At 38.6% G+C, this 19,222-nt stretch overlaps 1 protein-coding gene across 4 annotated transcripts in view; it reads left to right on the forward strand.

The window, feature by feature from the left end:
• Positions 1-19,222, forward strand: part of nhsb (Nance-Horan syndrome b (congenital cataracts and dental anomalies)) — a 58,198-nt gene that overhangs the window by 26,548 nt on the left and 12,428 nt on the right. For 3 of the 4 annotated variants that reach the window (XM_058088752.1, XM_058088750.1, XM_058088751.1), the window contains exons 2-5: positions 17,179-17,331; positions 17,421-17,557; positions 17,659-17,706; positions 18,625-18,669. In XM_058088752.1, coding sequence (XP_057944735.1) covers positions 17,179-17,331; positions 17,421-17,557; positions 17,659-17,706; positions 18,625-18,669 — 383 coding nt within the window. Of the gene's footprint in view, positions 1-14,558; positions 14,790-17,178; positions 17,332-17,420; positions 17,558-17,658; positions 17,707-18,624; positions 18,670-19,222 lie in introns of those variants that run through there. The other variant, XM_058088753.1, reaches the window with a different exon arrangement.

A 19,222-nucleotide genomic window follows, 5' to 3' on the forward strand; every position in this document is an offset into this window, starting at 1 on the left:
CTTCGGTACGAGGTGCATTATTAAAAAAAAAAACAAAAAAAAACCTTAAACTATATTATGGAAAGCAGAAAGTGAACAAATGTAACAGTTAGTGATTGTAAAAGTACCAGATGGAGGGGTAGGATTTAATAAGCTTTGCTTCTTCCTACTCCTTTTGGACATGTGGAACTGTGAACTGATTATGAGATGCACTCAATTGTAATCTGATGCATGTTCAAATGAAATAAAACCATTACCATTACCAACCATTAATTAATTTACATTATTTCTTATGGGAAAAATCTAACACCTTTTTTGGTTAGAGTCAGACCTTTTCCAATGAATAAATTATACTAACCAAGTTCCCACTTTACTATATTTTGGTCAGGTCTGATGCAATAAAACCGGCGAGTAGTTTTTTCCTTTGTGCTCAATTTCTGAGTTTGCCCAAAAACCTAGAGCATTAGGTCCAAGTTATAATGTCAGGAGTCCATATGGTAAATCCATGGTGAAATGCAAGCACACTGCAGTTTCAAAGCCTTTGAACAGATTTAGAGAATAAATGCCTTACTTAACTCTGGAGTAAACAGATAGATTGGATAGGATGAACACTGATCTTGTTATGTTGGGTCTAGAAGAAGTAGGAGTGACAGCAGGTCTTGAGCTTTAGAGCTTGTTGATGCAGTCACATGAGAGACTTTGCTTCCACTTGGATGTCACTACGTTAGTTTTTTTTTTAGAATTACAGAGAGGGGGAAATAATTATTTGACCCACTTCTGATTTGGTAAAATGTAAATATACACAAAGTCAACGACAATATTGTGTGGGGCCTATTTTAGCTTTTTTAGCTTTATTTTATCACTATTTTTAAATTGCTCACGATAGAACACATTAGTCTTGTTATTTCCACCATGAAAAATAACTTTGAAAGGCATGTTACCTGAGTTAGATGCTTGTTGTGTTGGAGGCTTTTGCTGTGTGAGTAAACTTGTTCACATTTCTAAAAGACACCATTCACCTCGTGGCTAATTTCATTTGCCGAAAGATGGACATTAAAAGTAAAAAACTCACAGGACGTTCAGTTTGACGTTGGAAAAAGCGTGCCAAGGTGACTTAAAATCAATGTACATTTTGACTGCTAATACCAACCAAGTGCTCATAGTGGCTAATGCAGTGCTAATTCCTATCTAGCTTGTTCTGACACACTAGCTAGCCGGCTAATGTGTAGCTTGCAACAATGAATACTCTTTTATTACAGCGTCACTACAAACCTTGGAATAATAATCTGGGTTTTCATGCCAAATTTCTTGCTAAACAACATTGTTTCTTCGTGTGTGTTCATGGTAGTGCTTGTTTTCACCTCTTTGTTAGCATAACAACATGCTGGCACTTGACTTTCTCGGCTATATTGTCAGTTTCAGTAAGTAAATCCATATTGTTTGACTAAATCTATTTTATGAATCTTAGAATAATAGTATGGGGGGTCATTCCAGGGCAAAATAAGCAGCAATTGCGGCTCAGTGTGTCACACCATGTGTGACTTGTTGGGCCTGTGTTTTCCTTTTATTTTGTGTTCTAGGCTCTTATTTTGTACCTTTTGTTTCCTGTTTTGCACCATGGGCAGCAGCTTTACCATTATTTTTTTTAACTTTCTAAGCGCATCTGTTGCTGATTAGTTTGTTCAGTTGGCAGCTTTGCCATTTGTTTGGAGCATTGTATGTTGGAGTCACTTCTGTGTATGTTTTGCCATGTGCTTGGCATAGATTCCTTTTGTCTGCACTGCAAACCTTCTTTGTTAAATATATTTGCCTCAGCATCTTGTGGTCATGCAATAAACCAGTTTTTTTTTTGTTTTTTTTTGCAGTGTCAGTGCCACTTACTGACAGTCACAAAACCATACTTGTGGCCACACAGGAGACCCGAGTTCGATTCCACCCTCACCATCTCTGTGTGGGTTTGCATGTTCTCCCGTGCATTTGTGGGTTTCAGTTTCCTCCCACATTCCAAAACATGCTAGGTTAATTGGCGACTCCAAATTGTCCATAGGTATGAATGTGAGTGTGAATGGTTGTTTGTCTATATGTGCCCTGTGATTGGCTGGCGACCAGTCCAGGGTGTACCCCGCCTTTCACCCGAAGACAGCTGCAATAGGTTCCAGCACGCTCACGACCCTTGTGAGGTTAAGCAGTAGAAAATGAATACGTAACTGAATGAATAATTATCACATAATTATTACAAAACAATATCAGTGAATGTTATTATTGTGTTGTGTTGTGATCAGGAGACTTTCGTAGCCTTGCCGTGAGTTTGAATCTGGTTCCTGGAACGTGATCTGGCCGTGACATCACAACCAAGATGGCGTTGGTTCATAAAACTTGCTGGGTGGTTGTGTTGTTTAGTTGTTTATTTAGTGTTTATTTATTTATGACGGCCGTATGACAAAAATGTTTTAGTGAGGACTTTCATTTTGTTATTGTTAGTTTCAAAATTATTTGTTGTCGTTTTAAAATGTTTTGTTTTGGCTGTTTGTTTCACCGTAGCTTTTGGTGACTTTCAACAAACACAAGTAGGGATGCTTGGTTACTTTTTTTTACGAATGTAGATACTGCAGATTATCTGCTCTTTATGTGTATTATTTTTTTACATTTAGGTTTAACTGCAGTTTGTGCACATCCTGAGGTAAAAACAACTCAAACCAAACTGTTCCTGTAGATTTGTCCTTACCAAGTATCGTGACATAACAAAAGATAAAAATACAAGAATAGCGGCTGCTCAGAAGTACAAACCGTGGCTTCAAGGGGTTTATTCGCCGGCAAAAGCTAGGTTCTTTGAAGGGAACTTATTATGCTTTTTCCACTTTTCTGACCTATAAATGTAGTTAGAATGTTGTATTCTTGTGTTAAAAGACGCCAAAGTTTCAGATAATGAGGTTTGCACATTTGGAAGTGAGCCCTGAAAGAGGTTTGGGATGGCTCAAAACGCTTGGTTTGAAAATGTGTGTTAAAGCTATGTAGACTATATAGACGTTCTCAGAATAGCAGCTTCTATAAAATCCAGAAAGCTTTCTGTGTGGGTTATTGTGTGGAGCTGCTCTATAGGAGTCCACAGCTCAATACAAAGCAGCATAAGAGGTCCCCTTTAACATTGTAAAGGGCTAGTCATCTAGTGCCATTATTTCCATGTCGCAATCACAGCTCGCTTTAGCCCTCGAGTCGTCTCTGGCAAGTCCTATACGATCATTGCAGCGTTTGTTTACGAGTGAGCTCAGGGGAAGTTACGACAGGCCGTTGGTAGCACATCACAAAAAAAAGAGCTTCATTTGCTTACGCAAACCCATCTACTGTACAGTAATCTCGCCTCACATGAGCTATTTTTCAATGTTATCGGGTTTATCAGTATAACGTCATAATAATAAGAACATTTCTAATTGATTTTATTTCTAAAATCACAAATACTTAAACTTGCTGATATAGTTAATCTTCAGACAGCTAAAATAATGCATAAGGCTAAAAATTACCTAAAAATGTCATCCAATACTTCTCTACAAGAGAGGAGAAATATGATCTCAGGGAAGAACTACATTTGAAACACTTATATGCTAGGACTACGTTAAAAAGCCATAGCATTTCAGTATGTGGAATCAAACTATGGAATGGATTGAGTAAGGACCTCAAACAATGCACAACGATGAGCCAATTCAAGAAACAATACAAGCAGTTGATGTTTGCTAAATACAAGGATGAAGAGTCTTGAACCAGTCATGATGTGCTATATATATCACTATATTTGTCACGGTTCGGCTTGAGAGCTTTATGGTTCGACCCCAGGATGCAGAGAGCAGGATCAATAACAGGTAAATAATGTTTATTGTGTAGAATAAAGCAACTCAGGGAACAGACGGACAAATGATAATGATCCCACACAGGGAGATGCAGGGAGAACTAAATACCAACACAAATTAGGGACAGGTGTGGATGATTGGGGCAACGAAGGAAGACAGGGCAAAGTAGGAAGTTCCATACAAAATAAGGGTGTCAAAAACGGAAACTAAAGCCCAAGAAGATAACTCAAACTCAACCTGTCATGTGTGAACCCACACAGGGCGTGACAATATTGACACTTACTATGGCAGTGTTTTTCAACCTTTTTTGAGCCACGGCACGTTTTTTACGTTGGAAAAATTTTGCGGCACACCAATAACCAACATTATTTGCTTCTTTCAGCTTTTTCCTGATTACGGACTCGCCACAGCAGATCCTTTTGATCTGCATACTAAATTAACCAACAATGTTACAAAATGTCACCACTACCTCTCACGTGCATCACTAAGTCTATTAGAAGAACGAGGCAATCAGCTACGTGTTGCCACACGGACGAATATTACATTGCTCTGCCAGTCTTTACACCAATGACACGCGACAATGACATAATATTTGCAGAAAATTATTAATACATGTTAATTAAAAAAGTGATATTGAATAATTCCTCACGGCACAGTTGTTGAAAATCACTGTACTATGGTACCCATTATGTCATTGGATGGTCATATCACCTTGTACTTTGGTATGTGGTGCATTATTAAAAAATAAATAAATAAAATAAAATTTAAAAAAAAACTAAACTGTATTATGGAAAGCAGGAAGTGAACAAATGTAACAGTTACTGATTGTAAAAGTACCAGATGGAGGGGTAGGATTTAATAAGCTTTGCTTCTTCCTACTCCTTTTGGGCATGTGGAACTGGGAACTGATTATGTGATGCATTCAATTGTAATCTGATGCTTGTTCAAATGAAATAAAACCATTACCATTACCATTATCACATGTAGAAATAATGCATTTAATAATCCATTTCATTCATAGTGCACAAACTGCTACAGCATTAAGATGTTACTAATAGATAAGCACCTAGCGAAGATAAAAACATGTTCAAATGAAAATAAAATTAAATAAAACCATAACCATAATTCTTCCCATCAGCCAAATAATTATCGTGCACCCATAAATACAAATAATGTAGTCTTTCATAACATTTGATCTTTTGTACACACTATAGCTGTAAGGTTTTTTTTTTAATAATTGGCCACAAATCTTGACAAACGTAATCTATCCTATTCTCTCACCTGCAGAACACAACAAATAAACCAAAAAAAGAATGGAACTAGAAATAAGGGATGCAACAAAGAAGTGAGCAGGAGATGAAACGGAGATGGGGCCAAAGATGATGACAGAAGCAGAAAGGAAAGAAAACTGTGTCCATTTTACACTGAGGTGTGTGTGTGTGTATGTGCGGGCATGTGTGTTTAACTCTGAGAGACAGAGTATGTTGTATGTGTGATGGGTCAGTGTGTATGAGAAGAGCAATAAGGCCAGGATACTTGGAGGAGACTCACTCTCACTGTCACATCGATCAGACGAAAACATCTCACACTCACGCACTCAACACTGCCTCCTTCCTTTGCCCTTTCTTTAATGGAGAATATACCATGGAAGTCAAGCTAGGACGCCATTTTTTTCATTGAAAACATTATTATGGACGTGTATTAAAGGAAGAGTTTGGCAGATTTTGAAATACTGTGTGTTGTGGGGTCTCTCTCACATGTCTCGACTGTGACAAAAAAGGAGAAGAGCCTAGAAATCTCTGTTGAAATGTCTTTCCAAGGTGTGTAAAATACATCCATTATCACAAATTTATGATACATCTTAATTTCATATGCACTGATGCACACACACACACACACAGAGCTCCAGGGTGTGCCCAGCATCAGCATGAGTACTCTCAGTGCTTGCTCTCTTGCTCCTAGTGTCCTTATTGGTTGCTGCCAAATCTGGCCATCCAATCACATTAGGTAGAGTGAGTGTGTGTGCGTAGACTTACAAATAATCTGTGCTTTTACAATAACAGCACACAACCTGTATGGTCATGTCATTGTTTTTTTTTTTTTTTTTTTTTTTTGGTATTTTTTGTATTCTTCTTAAAGCCATTCATGTCAGCTGGTGAATGGGATTTAAAATCTAAAAGCTGTGTTAATTTTATGACAAGTTAAACTTATTGAAGCCTGAATTTATTGAGTCGTCTCTTTTTGTATCCTCCGGTCTACCGTCTATTATGATAATACGCCCTGTTTTCAACATTGTGTACTGGGTTTTATTTGTGTCTATTTGTTGTTTTCCAGAGCCAGTGGTTTAGCTGAGTGGGGGCTTCTAAAGCTGTTGTGAATTATTAAGCAGAGGTGAATTATGGGGCTGCAGTGAGCGAGAGAGGGCGACAGAAAGAGAGTGAGCGAGAAAGCGAGGTCTGGACAAAAATAGGTCAACCTAGTTGTGGCAACCCAGGCAAGTAGAAATTATTCTCTCTCTGAGGAGGAGCTCTGTGTGTGTGTGTGTGTGTGTGTCAGGGAAGGTTGCATATTTGTCAGCAGCGCATGTGCATTTATTCATACCCAACAACAAAGCTCCCCCTGTAAGCCCGTAGTGTTATGTATGTCAAAACACAAGAAGTACATCTTGTCCACAAAAGGGAGCTATTGTGGAAACACAAACAATCATTATAAGTGTGACATAACACAATAGTTGCATTAGCATAGGAACGTAACAATGACATGACAACCCAAGGTTCTTTTTGTACTTGGAGAGTAATATTATTCATAATATTATTATGAAATAGATAATGTACAGTCTGTAATGTAGGGCATAGTGTGCTTTGTACTGCTCTATACTGGACAGATACAAACAAACACCAATACAACAAATGCGATTCATTATGGTAGGTCCTAATAATGGCAAATATAAGCAATATTCAGGGCATAGTTTAGCTATTGTCCACAACATTTCCATCAAAGGTATATTTTCCTGCTTTTAATTGACTTGATATTAGGGATGTCCCAATCAGGTTTTGTTGCCCATGAGTTTGAGTGGAACGCACTCCAGGATCTTGAAGGGGCGGGGGTGTTATTTTTGCAGCCTAAAATGAAAAAAAGAAACTCTTCTTTGTTAACTTAACTTGAAAAAGCACAGGATTGCAACAAGTTTAACAAAATATCCTTTTCTGAAATGACAAATTATGCTCATTTCTCAACCCACAATAACCCCCACAGAGAAATGTTTGGCTTTTGTATAGCACATCATGACTGGTTCAAGACTCTTCATCCTTGTATTTAGCAAACATCAACTGCTTGTATTGTTTCTTGAATTGGCTCATCGTTGTGCATTGTTTGAGGTCCTTACTCAATCCATTCCATAGTTTGATTCCACATACTGAAATGCTATGGCTTTTTAACGTAGTCCTAGCATATAAGTGTTTATTTAGTTCTTCCCTGAGATCATATTTCTCCTCTCTTGTAGAGAAGTATTGGATGACATTTTTAGGTAAGAAATGGTCCTCCTATTCCTGTGATTCAACTCCCCGGATATAACATGCACTACACACCTTTACACACACTTTTTTATTATTGAAATCATGTTTGACTTTGTGGATAAAAACATATTGTTCCTGAAATGATCATGAAAGTGGCTCAAAATTACACCGCCAGCACTTAGCAAAGGCTCCAGCATGTGTGTGTTACCTGAGGCGTAGCTTACATTCTCAGAGCAGGAAGCGAGAGGGATATCATGCCGCTTGCAACACATTCAAAAGCGAGCACCCTCGAGGGAGCCACGTAACCGGTGCAAACAGTCCCTTTAAATCTAGAATGTGACTAAATGTCTGAAGAGCGCACATTTCATTTATTGAATGATTATTTATTGAAGAGTTTGCATTCATTCAACGGTGATGGTGGGTCCTACAGCCAAAACTGGTTCAAAGCCGCTGAACTAAACAATGCAAATCATCTCAAGGGACAATGGACATATGATACTTTCAATAGCAGCTGTACACTGACTGCTCTAAAGTATATCCAAACTTCATTTCAAGTATTATCCCTTTAAAATATGTACTGTAAATATGTTTGAGGTGTTTACTCACTTTTGTGAAATACTGTATGCACATACCACCCTCGGCCATCTCTGTGTAGAGTTTTCATGTTCTCCCCGTGCATGCGTGGGTTTTCTCCGGGTACTCCGGTTTCCTCCCACATTCCAAAAACATGCTAGGTTAATTGGTGACTCCAAATTGTCCATAGGTATGAATGTGAGTGTGAATGGTTGTTTGTCTATATGTGCCTTGTGATTGGCTGGCGACCAGTCCAAAGCGGTAGAAAATGAATGAATGAAATAAATGTTTTGTAGTGTAGTACAGTAGTACAGTGTATTGTCACATATTTAAAAATGACTGACTTAGGATGAACAAGATGTTTCTACTGAAAAACACAGCTGAATTTCAAATTAAAAAAATATTTAGAAAACTATATTTTTTTAATCAAAAATACACAAATTTGCGGGGCCGTAAATGCTCATTTTCTTTGTCTATATGTGCCCTGTGATTGGCTGGCGACCAGTCCAGGGTGTACCCCGCCTCTCGCCCGAAGGAGGAAAAAGCGGTAGAAAATGAATGTATGCACATATGCCTATTAATGCCTGTTAATTTCATATATTATTTATTCATTAAGTATATCATTAGGCTTTGTGTGTTTTCCTACATATTTTAAAAGGCATTTAGTTACAGTGTGTTGTGTCTGCTGCAATTTATACACAGTTCACACAAATTAATACAACACAAGTTGTTTTGAAAAGGTTGCATTGTGAATTCTGTTGTTCACAAGTTGAAGACACTCTATGTGAAAAGTGCTTGTAGATCATAAACTTGCATTTACATTCCAACACATTGCATGCGGTTTAGCCTAACTTTCACCGAGAACATTGGGGAACTGCTGAGCACAACATATAGTGTTGATTTTTGTTCATCACATGTCAGCATCTTTGTCATTGTGAACAAGGACTTTGGGGAGTGCGATGCAGGCACCCATTTGATTAGACGCAGTTGACATGTGCATTTGAGCTCTTTAAGGAACAAATTTGATTTAGACAGTGATTATGATTTGCCAAAATGTCAGAGGATTCAGACATAATTTTTGGGGAATAGTTGAATTTGTAAGAGCTGGCGAAATCCCGCACATATTAATTAATTAATTAATTAATTTTCTACCGCTTTTCCTCAGGAAAAGGATCGTGGGGGGTGCTGGAGCCTATCCTGTCTTGGGGCGAGAGGCGGGGTACACCCTGGACTGGTCGCCAGCCAATCACAGAGCACATATAGACAAACAACCATTCACACTCACATTCATACCTATGGACAATTTGGAGTCACCAATTAACCTAGCATGTTTTTGGAATGTGGGAGGAAACCGGAGTACCCGGAGAAAACCCACGCAGGCACGGGGAGAACAATTAGGCATCATGATTGAGTGCAAAAAGGTTCCTCACTAATTCAGTGTGGAAGTGGTAAATTTTGGCTCCTTAATTTGTACTTCTCCACTTCGTTTGAAGCACTTTCGTAAGCTTATATTAAGCAAACTGGAGACGCTAATTAGTTTGATAGAAATTTCAAGTCCGTCATTTAGATACTGTAGCTATACTTAAATAAAATTAACTTTTCACCTGAATTTTGTCATAAATACATCAAGCTCTGCTTTGATTATTTCCAGATGAAGACAGACTGCTAAATGCATTTTTATATAATCTGCTTGGTCCTGTGGCAGCTATTTACATCTTAATCCTGCTTGTGCTATACTGCAGCACACAGACAGAAACGGTTCAACAAGAGTTCAGAAGAAGCTGGAACACTTCCTGGTTGTTGTTCCAATTGTACTGTAATCATGAATAAAAATCTTCAGCAAGTACATTAGTTGATGAGACAGAATCCCGTGGCTGTAAGCAAACAGCGGAGCGATGTCACCGCACCCCATGAGTATATATATAGCATGATGAAATGGCTTAGTGTGTCTGTTGCACACTCTTTTGTGAATGCAAGAAAATGTTCTTGTACATTATCTGTGTATATGCACATGTATGAGGGGTGATGAGGTTTATGTGTGTGTGTAGGAAAACGCAAGCGAGCGGGAGAAGGCGGGGTGAGCGAGGAGAAGCATGACCTACATTTGGCAAAGCTCATCGTATGAGCATGAAACTGCCTAACATCACCCCAGAGCTCCTCAGCCCGGCGCCACGCGATTGGCTGCTCTCAGCTCTAGCCTGACAACAGCACTGGCATCACCCAGGGGGAGTGTGTTGGTGGTGGGGGGGGGGGGGGGGTGTTGAGAAAGACGAGAATATGGGCACATACATTATATTTTAAAAAGGGGAAAATAAAATTGGATGGACACAAAAGACGATTTTGGGGTGCATTGTTTACATTCATCTCTAAACTGGGGGTGAAAATGCTCAGATGGGATTATGGTCAAGGTTATGTTATGTTTTCGGGGAAAAAATGACACATCTCCGTAATTTGTGTTGTTGTTAGGTGGTGCTTTAAGTAACTTTACTGTTATTTGATTTTTATGCAGCTTTTTTTATAGCATTTATTCTGTTGGAGGGCGTGTCTTAGAACATAATGTAGATGCTGACTTTGGTGTCATCAATTGTCACGAAAATAGTGCCAATTTGTAGCACAACACCTCTGCATCTGGCAACCACAGGTGAGCACATGCGCAAATTCACACAAATTCCCCGCTTTGACAATGTGCCTCCGTCTTTCTCTTTCCCAGAGATCCCCAGGCACAAGGCATTGTGGGATTCTCTCTGGCACGGCTCTGGCTCTTCACAGCTTTAATCTTTAAGTTGTTTCCATAGAAACGATATGTTCACTCACTTCTTAACTGTCAGATGGCTTCTAAAGCAAGATAGAAGAATGTCCTCAGTGAACACCACCACTCCACCCATACGGTAATAAAGAGAACATTTTCGTCACTGCAGATGCATTGATCCATTGATTATAAATAATGACGGGTCTTGAGGATGCGGCACACACTGCTTAAATTATTAATGTCCTTATTGCTGGAGTCTGAATTATTTTACAGTCATGATCACAGCCATAGATTCGTATTACCGAGGTTGCCGAGTGCACTTGGAGCCCAGTTAGGGTTATTTAAGGTAGCCACAAAGAGAGGTATAAAGTACTGGTGTTTCCTCAGTCACCTTAGAAGATCCCACCCCTCCCTCTGCACTGGATCCTCTCATGTACGGAGATCACTGACATCAAAAGTGTCATCTTTTAATTAGAAAGTCTGTATAACCCATTGAAAAACAACTAGTAGGACTTTGAAATAGTGTATAGACACACAATGACCAACAGTAGAAGTCTTCCCCCAAACACACACACACACATACACACACACAGCAGGATATCACCAGTTTGCTGCATATGTTCTGGTTTCCATGGAGACACAGTTAAAAATAACATGGGCGATGGCTTGTCTTGTTCCATTCAAACAACATGGCTGATGCATTCTCAAACACACACACAATAATAACTGTTATACAGCAATTTAACCCCCATTGTCGTATTATTGGCTTATCTTAAAGGGATAGTTCGGATTTTTTACATGAAGTTGTGTGACGCCCCCATAAGCAGTGGAGTCCGTCAACAGTGACGTGTCTGGTCGGATTTCAGTGCTGAATATGTGTTTACATTACATGCATTCTTCTACTCTTTTTAGCAGTTTTTATATGGTAATGGTTTTATTTCATTTCAACATGCATCAGATTACAATTGAATGCATCCCGTAATCAGTTCACAGTTCCACATGTCCAAAAGGAGTAGGAAGAAGCAAAGCTTATTAAATCCTACCCCTCCATCTGGTACTTTTACAATCAGTAACTGTTACATTTGTTCACTTCCTGCTTTCCATAATACAGTTTAAGGTTTTTTTTTGCTTTTTTTTTTAGTAATGCACCTCGTACCGAAGTAAAATATCAACTGAATATAAAGGTAATAAAATATCAACTAAATGTCTTACTTTTCTACTCTGCACATTGGAAATTGTAGTTACCTGAAGTATAAATATTAACTTATTGAGAAACTATATTTATATAAGAAAAAAAGAAAAATGCATGCGAACAAGTCAGTCTATTGTAGTGCTTGACACGTAATATTTAGTTTCTTATGCAGTATTTGATGACGTTTTTTTTGTTTGTTTTTTTTAATAATGCACCACGTACCGAAGTACAAGGTGATATGACCATCCAATGACATAATGGGTACCATAGTAAGTGTCAATATAGTGATATATATAGCACATCATGACTGGTTCAAGACTCTTCATCCTTGTATTTAGCAAACATCAACTGCTTGTATTGTTTCTTGAATTGGCTCATCGTTGTGCATTGTTTGAGGTCCTTACTCAATCCATTCCATAGTTTGATTCCACACACTGAAATGCTATGGCTTTTTAACGTAGTCCTAGCATATAAGTGTTTCAAATTGAGTTCTTCCCTGAGATCATATTTCTCCTCTCTTGTAGAGAAGTATTGGATGACATTTTTAGGTAATTGGTTGTTTTTAACCTTATATATCTTTAGAACACACAGAAAAGAGAAAGACATATGTATTCATCTCTCACATAAAGATCTTAGATTCCAAAAAAAGTGCAGCTTTTTTTTCAAACGTTGTGCATGTGTGAGAGATAAGCAGAGGCACAGAACAAATTAGAGTGTGCAGCAAAACCAGGCTGATGAGGAAGCCTGCATCCAAACTGTTCATCCAACAGAAGTAGCCTTGGTCAAGTAGAATGGAACTGAATAGATTAGAATAATTTTCCCTCTCTAGTTTACATAGAGCTAATATGCTCAGCCTCTTTAGGAACAATGTTGTAATATTGATGAGGGCTGGGGAAACACAGAAGCCTCAAAAAGGTTGAAAATGGAGGAGATGTCACACAACAACATGAGATGTTGAAACATTTATTCCCATTTATTATGCTGCACCTCTCAGAAACTCTAGAGGGACATTTGCCATTTTTTTTGGTGTAGTGTTAAGTAAATATTTTTCTTGCTAGATCATTTGTTTTGCTGTGTTTTTATTTTATTTCTATAATGTACAGTCAAAAAATGATCCATTGGGCACCTGTGCTTTTTGCATATTTTATATAGCTTTTTGGTCTGTGTCATAAAAATTGTCTCAGGAACATCAAGTTCTTGATCCATTCATGTGTTCGCATTATAATACATACATATAATGGCCGATTAAATAAAACATTCGACCAATCCAGTCGACTGAAGGCTTCGTTATGTTGGTAAGCGATGTAGACTGTCTGACATGCACCATATTTCATATTTCATATTTCTGAGAAATACACCAAATGGTGATTTTGACAAAAATTATAACCAAACCCAATCATACGTAAAGTGGGGATTTTGGAAAATGCATTTTGTTGATATTTACCCTGGTTGGGCGTGCGTGCGTGCGTGCTGTGACGCAACAGTGCTAAAAATAAAGCCTTTGCTGGACGCTGTGACTCACCCCTGCTAACCACTACAGACAAGCCATAAACATGAATATAAATGAGCGTTTCAATCACACACACACTTGTTACGACATAAATGACTTGCAGGTCAGCGGGTGAGCATCAGGGATGTGGAAGAAGGGCGAGGGCAAGAGGTGTGCAGCACAAAGACAGAATGGGAAGAGAGGATTACAAACACAGGGGCATTATGAATATGGATGCAGAGATGCGAATGGCTTGATGAATTTGAAATTAATTAGCTATCAAACAGAAGAAAAGGGGTAACTAGTATTCCTTAAGAGTTATTAATTGTATTGAAAACTTAACTTGTTGGTCTTCAGAGTGCCCTTCTAGTGATATATACCTATATATATTTATATATATCTTTTGGATTTGACAATTCTGATGATATGGATGATGCTTAACTTGTTGGTCTTCAGAGTGCCCTTCTTGTGATATATATATATACTATATATATCTTTTGGATTTGACAATTCTGATGATGTTGATGATGCATGTGGTCAATTAGTATGTGTGATTTTGTGCGTCTCTTTCCTAGCAATGGCGTAGAACTCAAATCTCCTCAAGACTGCCAGAACCACAAAGTATACTTAAAATCACTGACTGCCAGAGTTCCAGATTACAGCAGATTACAGAGCAGTGTTCCTCATACACGCTTTCTTTGTGCTTCTAAGAGATGTTGCCTACTTTTTTTTTTTTTTTTTTTACCGCTTGCAGATGTTGACTTCATGTACTTAATTTCTTAGATCACTGAGATCAAAATACGAAAATGTGAATACGATTCATACAAAGTCTTGCATAGACTTCGGTCAGCACTTTGGTGGTAGCAATAGAAACATGTGATACACTTTCGCAGCATGTGGTGGATTAATGCATTAATACTTTGGAGCTGACTGCCCCCCCCCCCTCCTCTCTACCACATATTACTGCATCATGAGGAGATTACGGTCAGGGACAGGCCATGCCCAAGCAGGACCCTACCATGTCACTGTTAGAATGGGGGCGTGATTCACAGAATGATCAAATCGAGAAGCATTTGTGATTAAACATTTATTTTGAGTTCTGAGTATTTTCCAGCAAAATCCAATCGACAATTGTAGTTAAACACGAGACAAAGCAGGGATATTTTCATATATGTTTGGGCCAGTTGAGTGGAGAGTAGGGAGACCAAATGGGAGGGAGAGGAGGCGGAGGGAGGAGGTTCTATGCCTGCAAATGTTGCTCGTCTAAATGTTGGCTTTGCATAAGAATATTTTAGCTGCATTAGTGAGCGTGACTTCAGGGCTTGGACAAGATGAAAAGATGAGAGGCAATGAAAGACAGAAAAGGAGGGAAAAAGAGGGACGTGTGAACAGCTGCTAGTCATGGCTTTGGCTTGTCTAGGATTTGCCTGCGTCCCGGTCCAATCCAAAGGTACTTTCTATAACATTAATACTGCGTTATACAATAACCTGTTTAGTTATGTCATTTAAAGTACTGACTAGAATGCGTTTGTCATTACAGTAGAGTTACATTCCAAAACTGTGAATCAGTCAATCAGTGAATGGCGAAAATATGTGAGCACAGCTAGGAGACCAGGGTTCAATTCCACCCTCGGTCATCTCTGTGTGGAGTTTGCATGTTCTCCCGGTGGGTTTTCTCCGGGTACTCCGGTTTCCTCCCACATTCCAAAAAACATGCTAGGTTAATTAGCAACTCCAAATTCTCCATAGGTATGAATGTGAGTGTGAATGGTTGTTTGTCTATATGTGCCCTGTGATTGGCTGGCGACCAGTCCAAAGCGGTAGAAAATGAATGAAATCAATGTTTTGTATTGTAGTACAGTTGTACACAGTAGTACAGTGTATTGTCACATATTTAAAAATGACTGACTTAGGATGAACAAGATGTTTCTACTGAAAAACACTCCTGAATTTCAAATAAAAAAATAATTTAGAAAACTATATTTTTTTATATCAAAAATCCGCAAATTTGCGGGGCCATAAATGCTCATTTTCTAATATGCAGGGATCCACTGTACACAATATCTCACTGGTATTGGGTATCAACACTACTAAACCTTAAGCCATATCATGAAATACAGTTGTACACAGTAGTACAGTGTATTGTCACATATTTAAAAACGACTGACTTAGGATGAACAAGATTTTTCTACTGAAAAACACTCCTGAATTTCTAATAAAAAATAATTTAGAAAACTATATTTTTTATCAAAATTCCGCAAATATGCGGGGCCGTAAATGCTCATTTTCTAATATGCAGGGATCCACTGTACACAATATCTCACTGGTATTGGGTATCAACACTACTAAACCTTAAGCCATATCATGAAATACACTTTTACAAATTGTATAGCACATTTATTTACTGGTAAGAAACTAGCTAACTTATCTAATGTGATGCCAGCATCTTCAACAAACTGTAATGCCTGTGCTTGTCATTAAAGAAGATGTAGTCACCCATGCAATTCCAACTGCATATGTATATATTTTTTTATGATACTCTTGTTTTGTATTCTTTGTATTCATGGCTAAGACGAGTCAGGTTAAAAAAAATAACCGTGCTTCTCGTATTTTTTCACTTAGAAACTGCACGTCGTCATCGGGCACTGTAAAACGCTCCTTACATTGAAGTTGTAAAACACAACATGGTGCCCACACAACCACACGAGCTAACTCTGCTAGCCTCCATTCACGCTCTTTAAAAGGAGATTCAGCCAACTTTTGCCGATGTTTATCGGCAATTAAACCTGTTTACGCCGGGAGGTTATCAGTTTTTATAATGATTTTGTGCCATGATTGAGCAGTCTGCCGAGTAAATATTTCCACACGATGACAGCATTTCATTCATCTTATATATCAACCCCGGCACGTAGTGATCAACTTGGCTTGTTTATGTTATCATTATACCGGTATAAGTCTTTTTTTTTATCATGGAAAGAATCTATTCCGGTGTATAAGCCACTCCTTTTTTTCTAAAACTTTGAAGCCTGCAGCTTATACAGCGTGCGATTTATGGCTAAACTTCTAATCTTACAAACATTCATTCATTCATTCATTTTCTACCGCTTTTTCCTCATGAGGGTCGCGGGGGTGCTGGAGCCTATCTTTGGGTGAGAGGCGGGGTACACCCCGGACTGGTGGCCAGTCAAACACAGGGCACATATAGACAAACAACCATTCACACTCACATTCATACCTATGGACAATTTGGAGTGGCCAATTAACCTAGCATGTTTTTGGAATGTGGGAGGAAATCTTACAAACATGTATACAACAATTGCGTCTGAGCAACGCATTCATTTGAGTGCTGCAATGACGTCAGCCTCCCTCCGTCATATTGCCGTATTGCCATTTTGTGTACCAAGTGTTTTTTAATGCAAAGAAAAACGTTCCTGCAACAGGCGCTACAGTTTGAAAACAGGCAACAATCACAACAAAAACTCCAGTGCTGAGTTAAGCTGTGATTAGTCCACAGTGACCAGTGTGTTTTTCCTCTGCACAACTGACCTATTCATTTCTTTTATAACAACAGTCTATGGCAAGATTCTGCATTTAATTCTATAGAGTGTGCTGTGCCTGACCCAGATACACGCTAATACGTTCTCGCTCGCTGGCTACTACTCACTCAGTTGTTTGTCTCAGTGCTTGGATGGACTTTTGATTTTGTGTTTCCATATTATTTGATTGATTTGATTGTCATGTCAACATCTTGTCTTTTGACCATGTTACTGGCCCGTGTTCCAACATAAGCACACAGACAGACTCTACAATGCAGTAATAATGTCTGTCTCTTATTCCAGCCGTGTCAAACTTGGATACAGAGAGCAAGCTGTCAGTTCATTATCAGGCCCCATGGCACCAACAACACAACGTGTTCCATCCGTGTACCCGACCACCATGTCTGGAGGAGCTGCACAAAAACGCTCAGCTCAGTCTCAGAGCCCTGCACAGAGGTGATAACACCTGATGCTGTCCGACTACACCTCACGTTGTGTACATTTGGTAGCATATGTATTCATGTGTTTGGGTTTGCTATTTTCAGACGAAAAACTGAGCCAGCGGTCCACAAGTCAGGAGAGGAACAAGGTGACCATTGCTATCTCAGCCGTACCCCCACTTCCCACCTTCCCCTCACCACACACCATCCGCCGGCAGCAGAGAAGTTGGCTGGCGCGAGCGGTAAGCACAACACGCTTTTATTACACTACTTTCTCTAATACAACGTAATCAGTCATGCAACAAACTGACAGAATAACTTTTTTTTGGGTGTTGTCATGCAGCAAGAGAGAGAAGAAAGAGAGCGAGAGTTGGACTATCAACCCAGGAAGGTAAAACAAAGTTAATTCTATTTTCCATTACAAAATGTACAAATGTCATTTGACTTTAAAAGCTATTGTAACTGTTTAGTTTATTGTGAACATGCTTAACAGTTACAGTTACTCCTGAATATGAGTAATTGAGATTCCCACAAAAATGCATGTTTTGGACACACGGCACATTATCAGTGAAGAATAAAAACAAAAAACAAATAAATGTTTTGTAGTGTAGTACAGTTGTACACAGTAGTACAGTGTATTGTCACATATTTAAAAAGGACTGACTTAGGATTAACAAGATGTTTCTACTGAAAAACACTCTTGAATTTAAAATTAAAAAATAAGTTAGAAAACTATATTTTTTAAATCAAAAATCCGCAAATTTGCAGGGCCATAAATGCTCATTTTCTAATATGCAGGGATCCACTGTACACAATATCTCACTGGTATTGGGTATCAACACTACTACACATTAAGCCATATCATGAAATACACTTGTCACAAATTGTAAAGCACATTTATTTACTGGTAAGAAACTAGCTAACTTATCTAATGGGATGCCAGCATCTTCAACAAACTGTAATGCCTGTGCTTGTCATTAAAGAAGATGTAGTCACCCATGCAATTCCAACTGCATATGTAGATATTTTTTTATGATACTCTTGTTTTGTTTAGGCAGACATGGGCAAACAGTGCTCTTAGTTTGATCGGATGTATGTTCAATGTGTGTGGAGATGTGCGTGTATTCATGGCGAAGACGAACCAGGTTAAAAACAGTTACAGTTACTCCTGAATATGAGTAGGAAAAAGCTCATCTCATTTAAATCCAACTTATTCCCAAAGGACCATTTTCTAATAAGGAAAGACAATAATAAGATTTTGTATTTGAGGAATGGTTGTAACCTTTATTATTTCTGTCCCCATCTTAAGGAGAAGACAGTGAGAGAAACGGAAATCCAGACGGTTCAGAAAAAAGTAAGGACACTCGCTCACAAGCTTGGATATGGACTGGTCGCCAGCCAATCACAGGGCACATATAGACAAACAACCATTCACACTCACATTCATACCTATGGACAATTTGGAGTGGCCAATTAACCTAGCATGTTTTTGGAATGTGGGAGGAAAACGGAGTACCCGGAGAGAACATGCAAACTCCACAAAGAGATGCCCGAGGTTGGAATCGAACTCCGAAAATGTATTCATTCATTAATGATCGCTGTTCCGTGTTTGACTATGACCCATTATTAGTCAGTAATGTTACATTGAAGAGACATTACCTTAGATTACATTACCTTAACACTGCAGGAAGTCAGCCATGGCATGTCTGGCATGACAGTGAAAAATTCTCATAAGTGTTTTTTGGCTTCTTACTTTATCTTTCTTCCATACTTGAATTGAAATCCTTTCTTAAGTTTAGAATGAAAGCTTGTCATGATAATCAGTGTTGTATGTAGAATGTAGGAATCTAAATAAAAACAAGCCCAGGAGAATTTGAATGTTAGTCTCAGTTCTAATCGATGAGTCC

This window comes from Doryrhamphus excisus, chromosome 12 (assembly GCF_030265055.1).
Source record: "Doryrhamphus excisus isolate RoL2022-K1 chromosome 12, RoL_Dexc_1.0, whole genome shotgun sequence".
Classification (NCBI taxonomy): Eukaryota; Metazoa; Chordata; class Actinopteri; order Syngnathiformes; family Syngnathidae; genus Doryrhamphus; species Doryrhamphus excisus.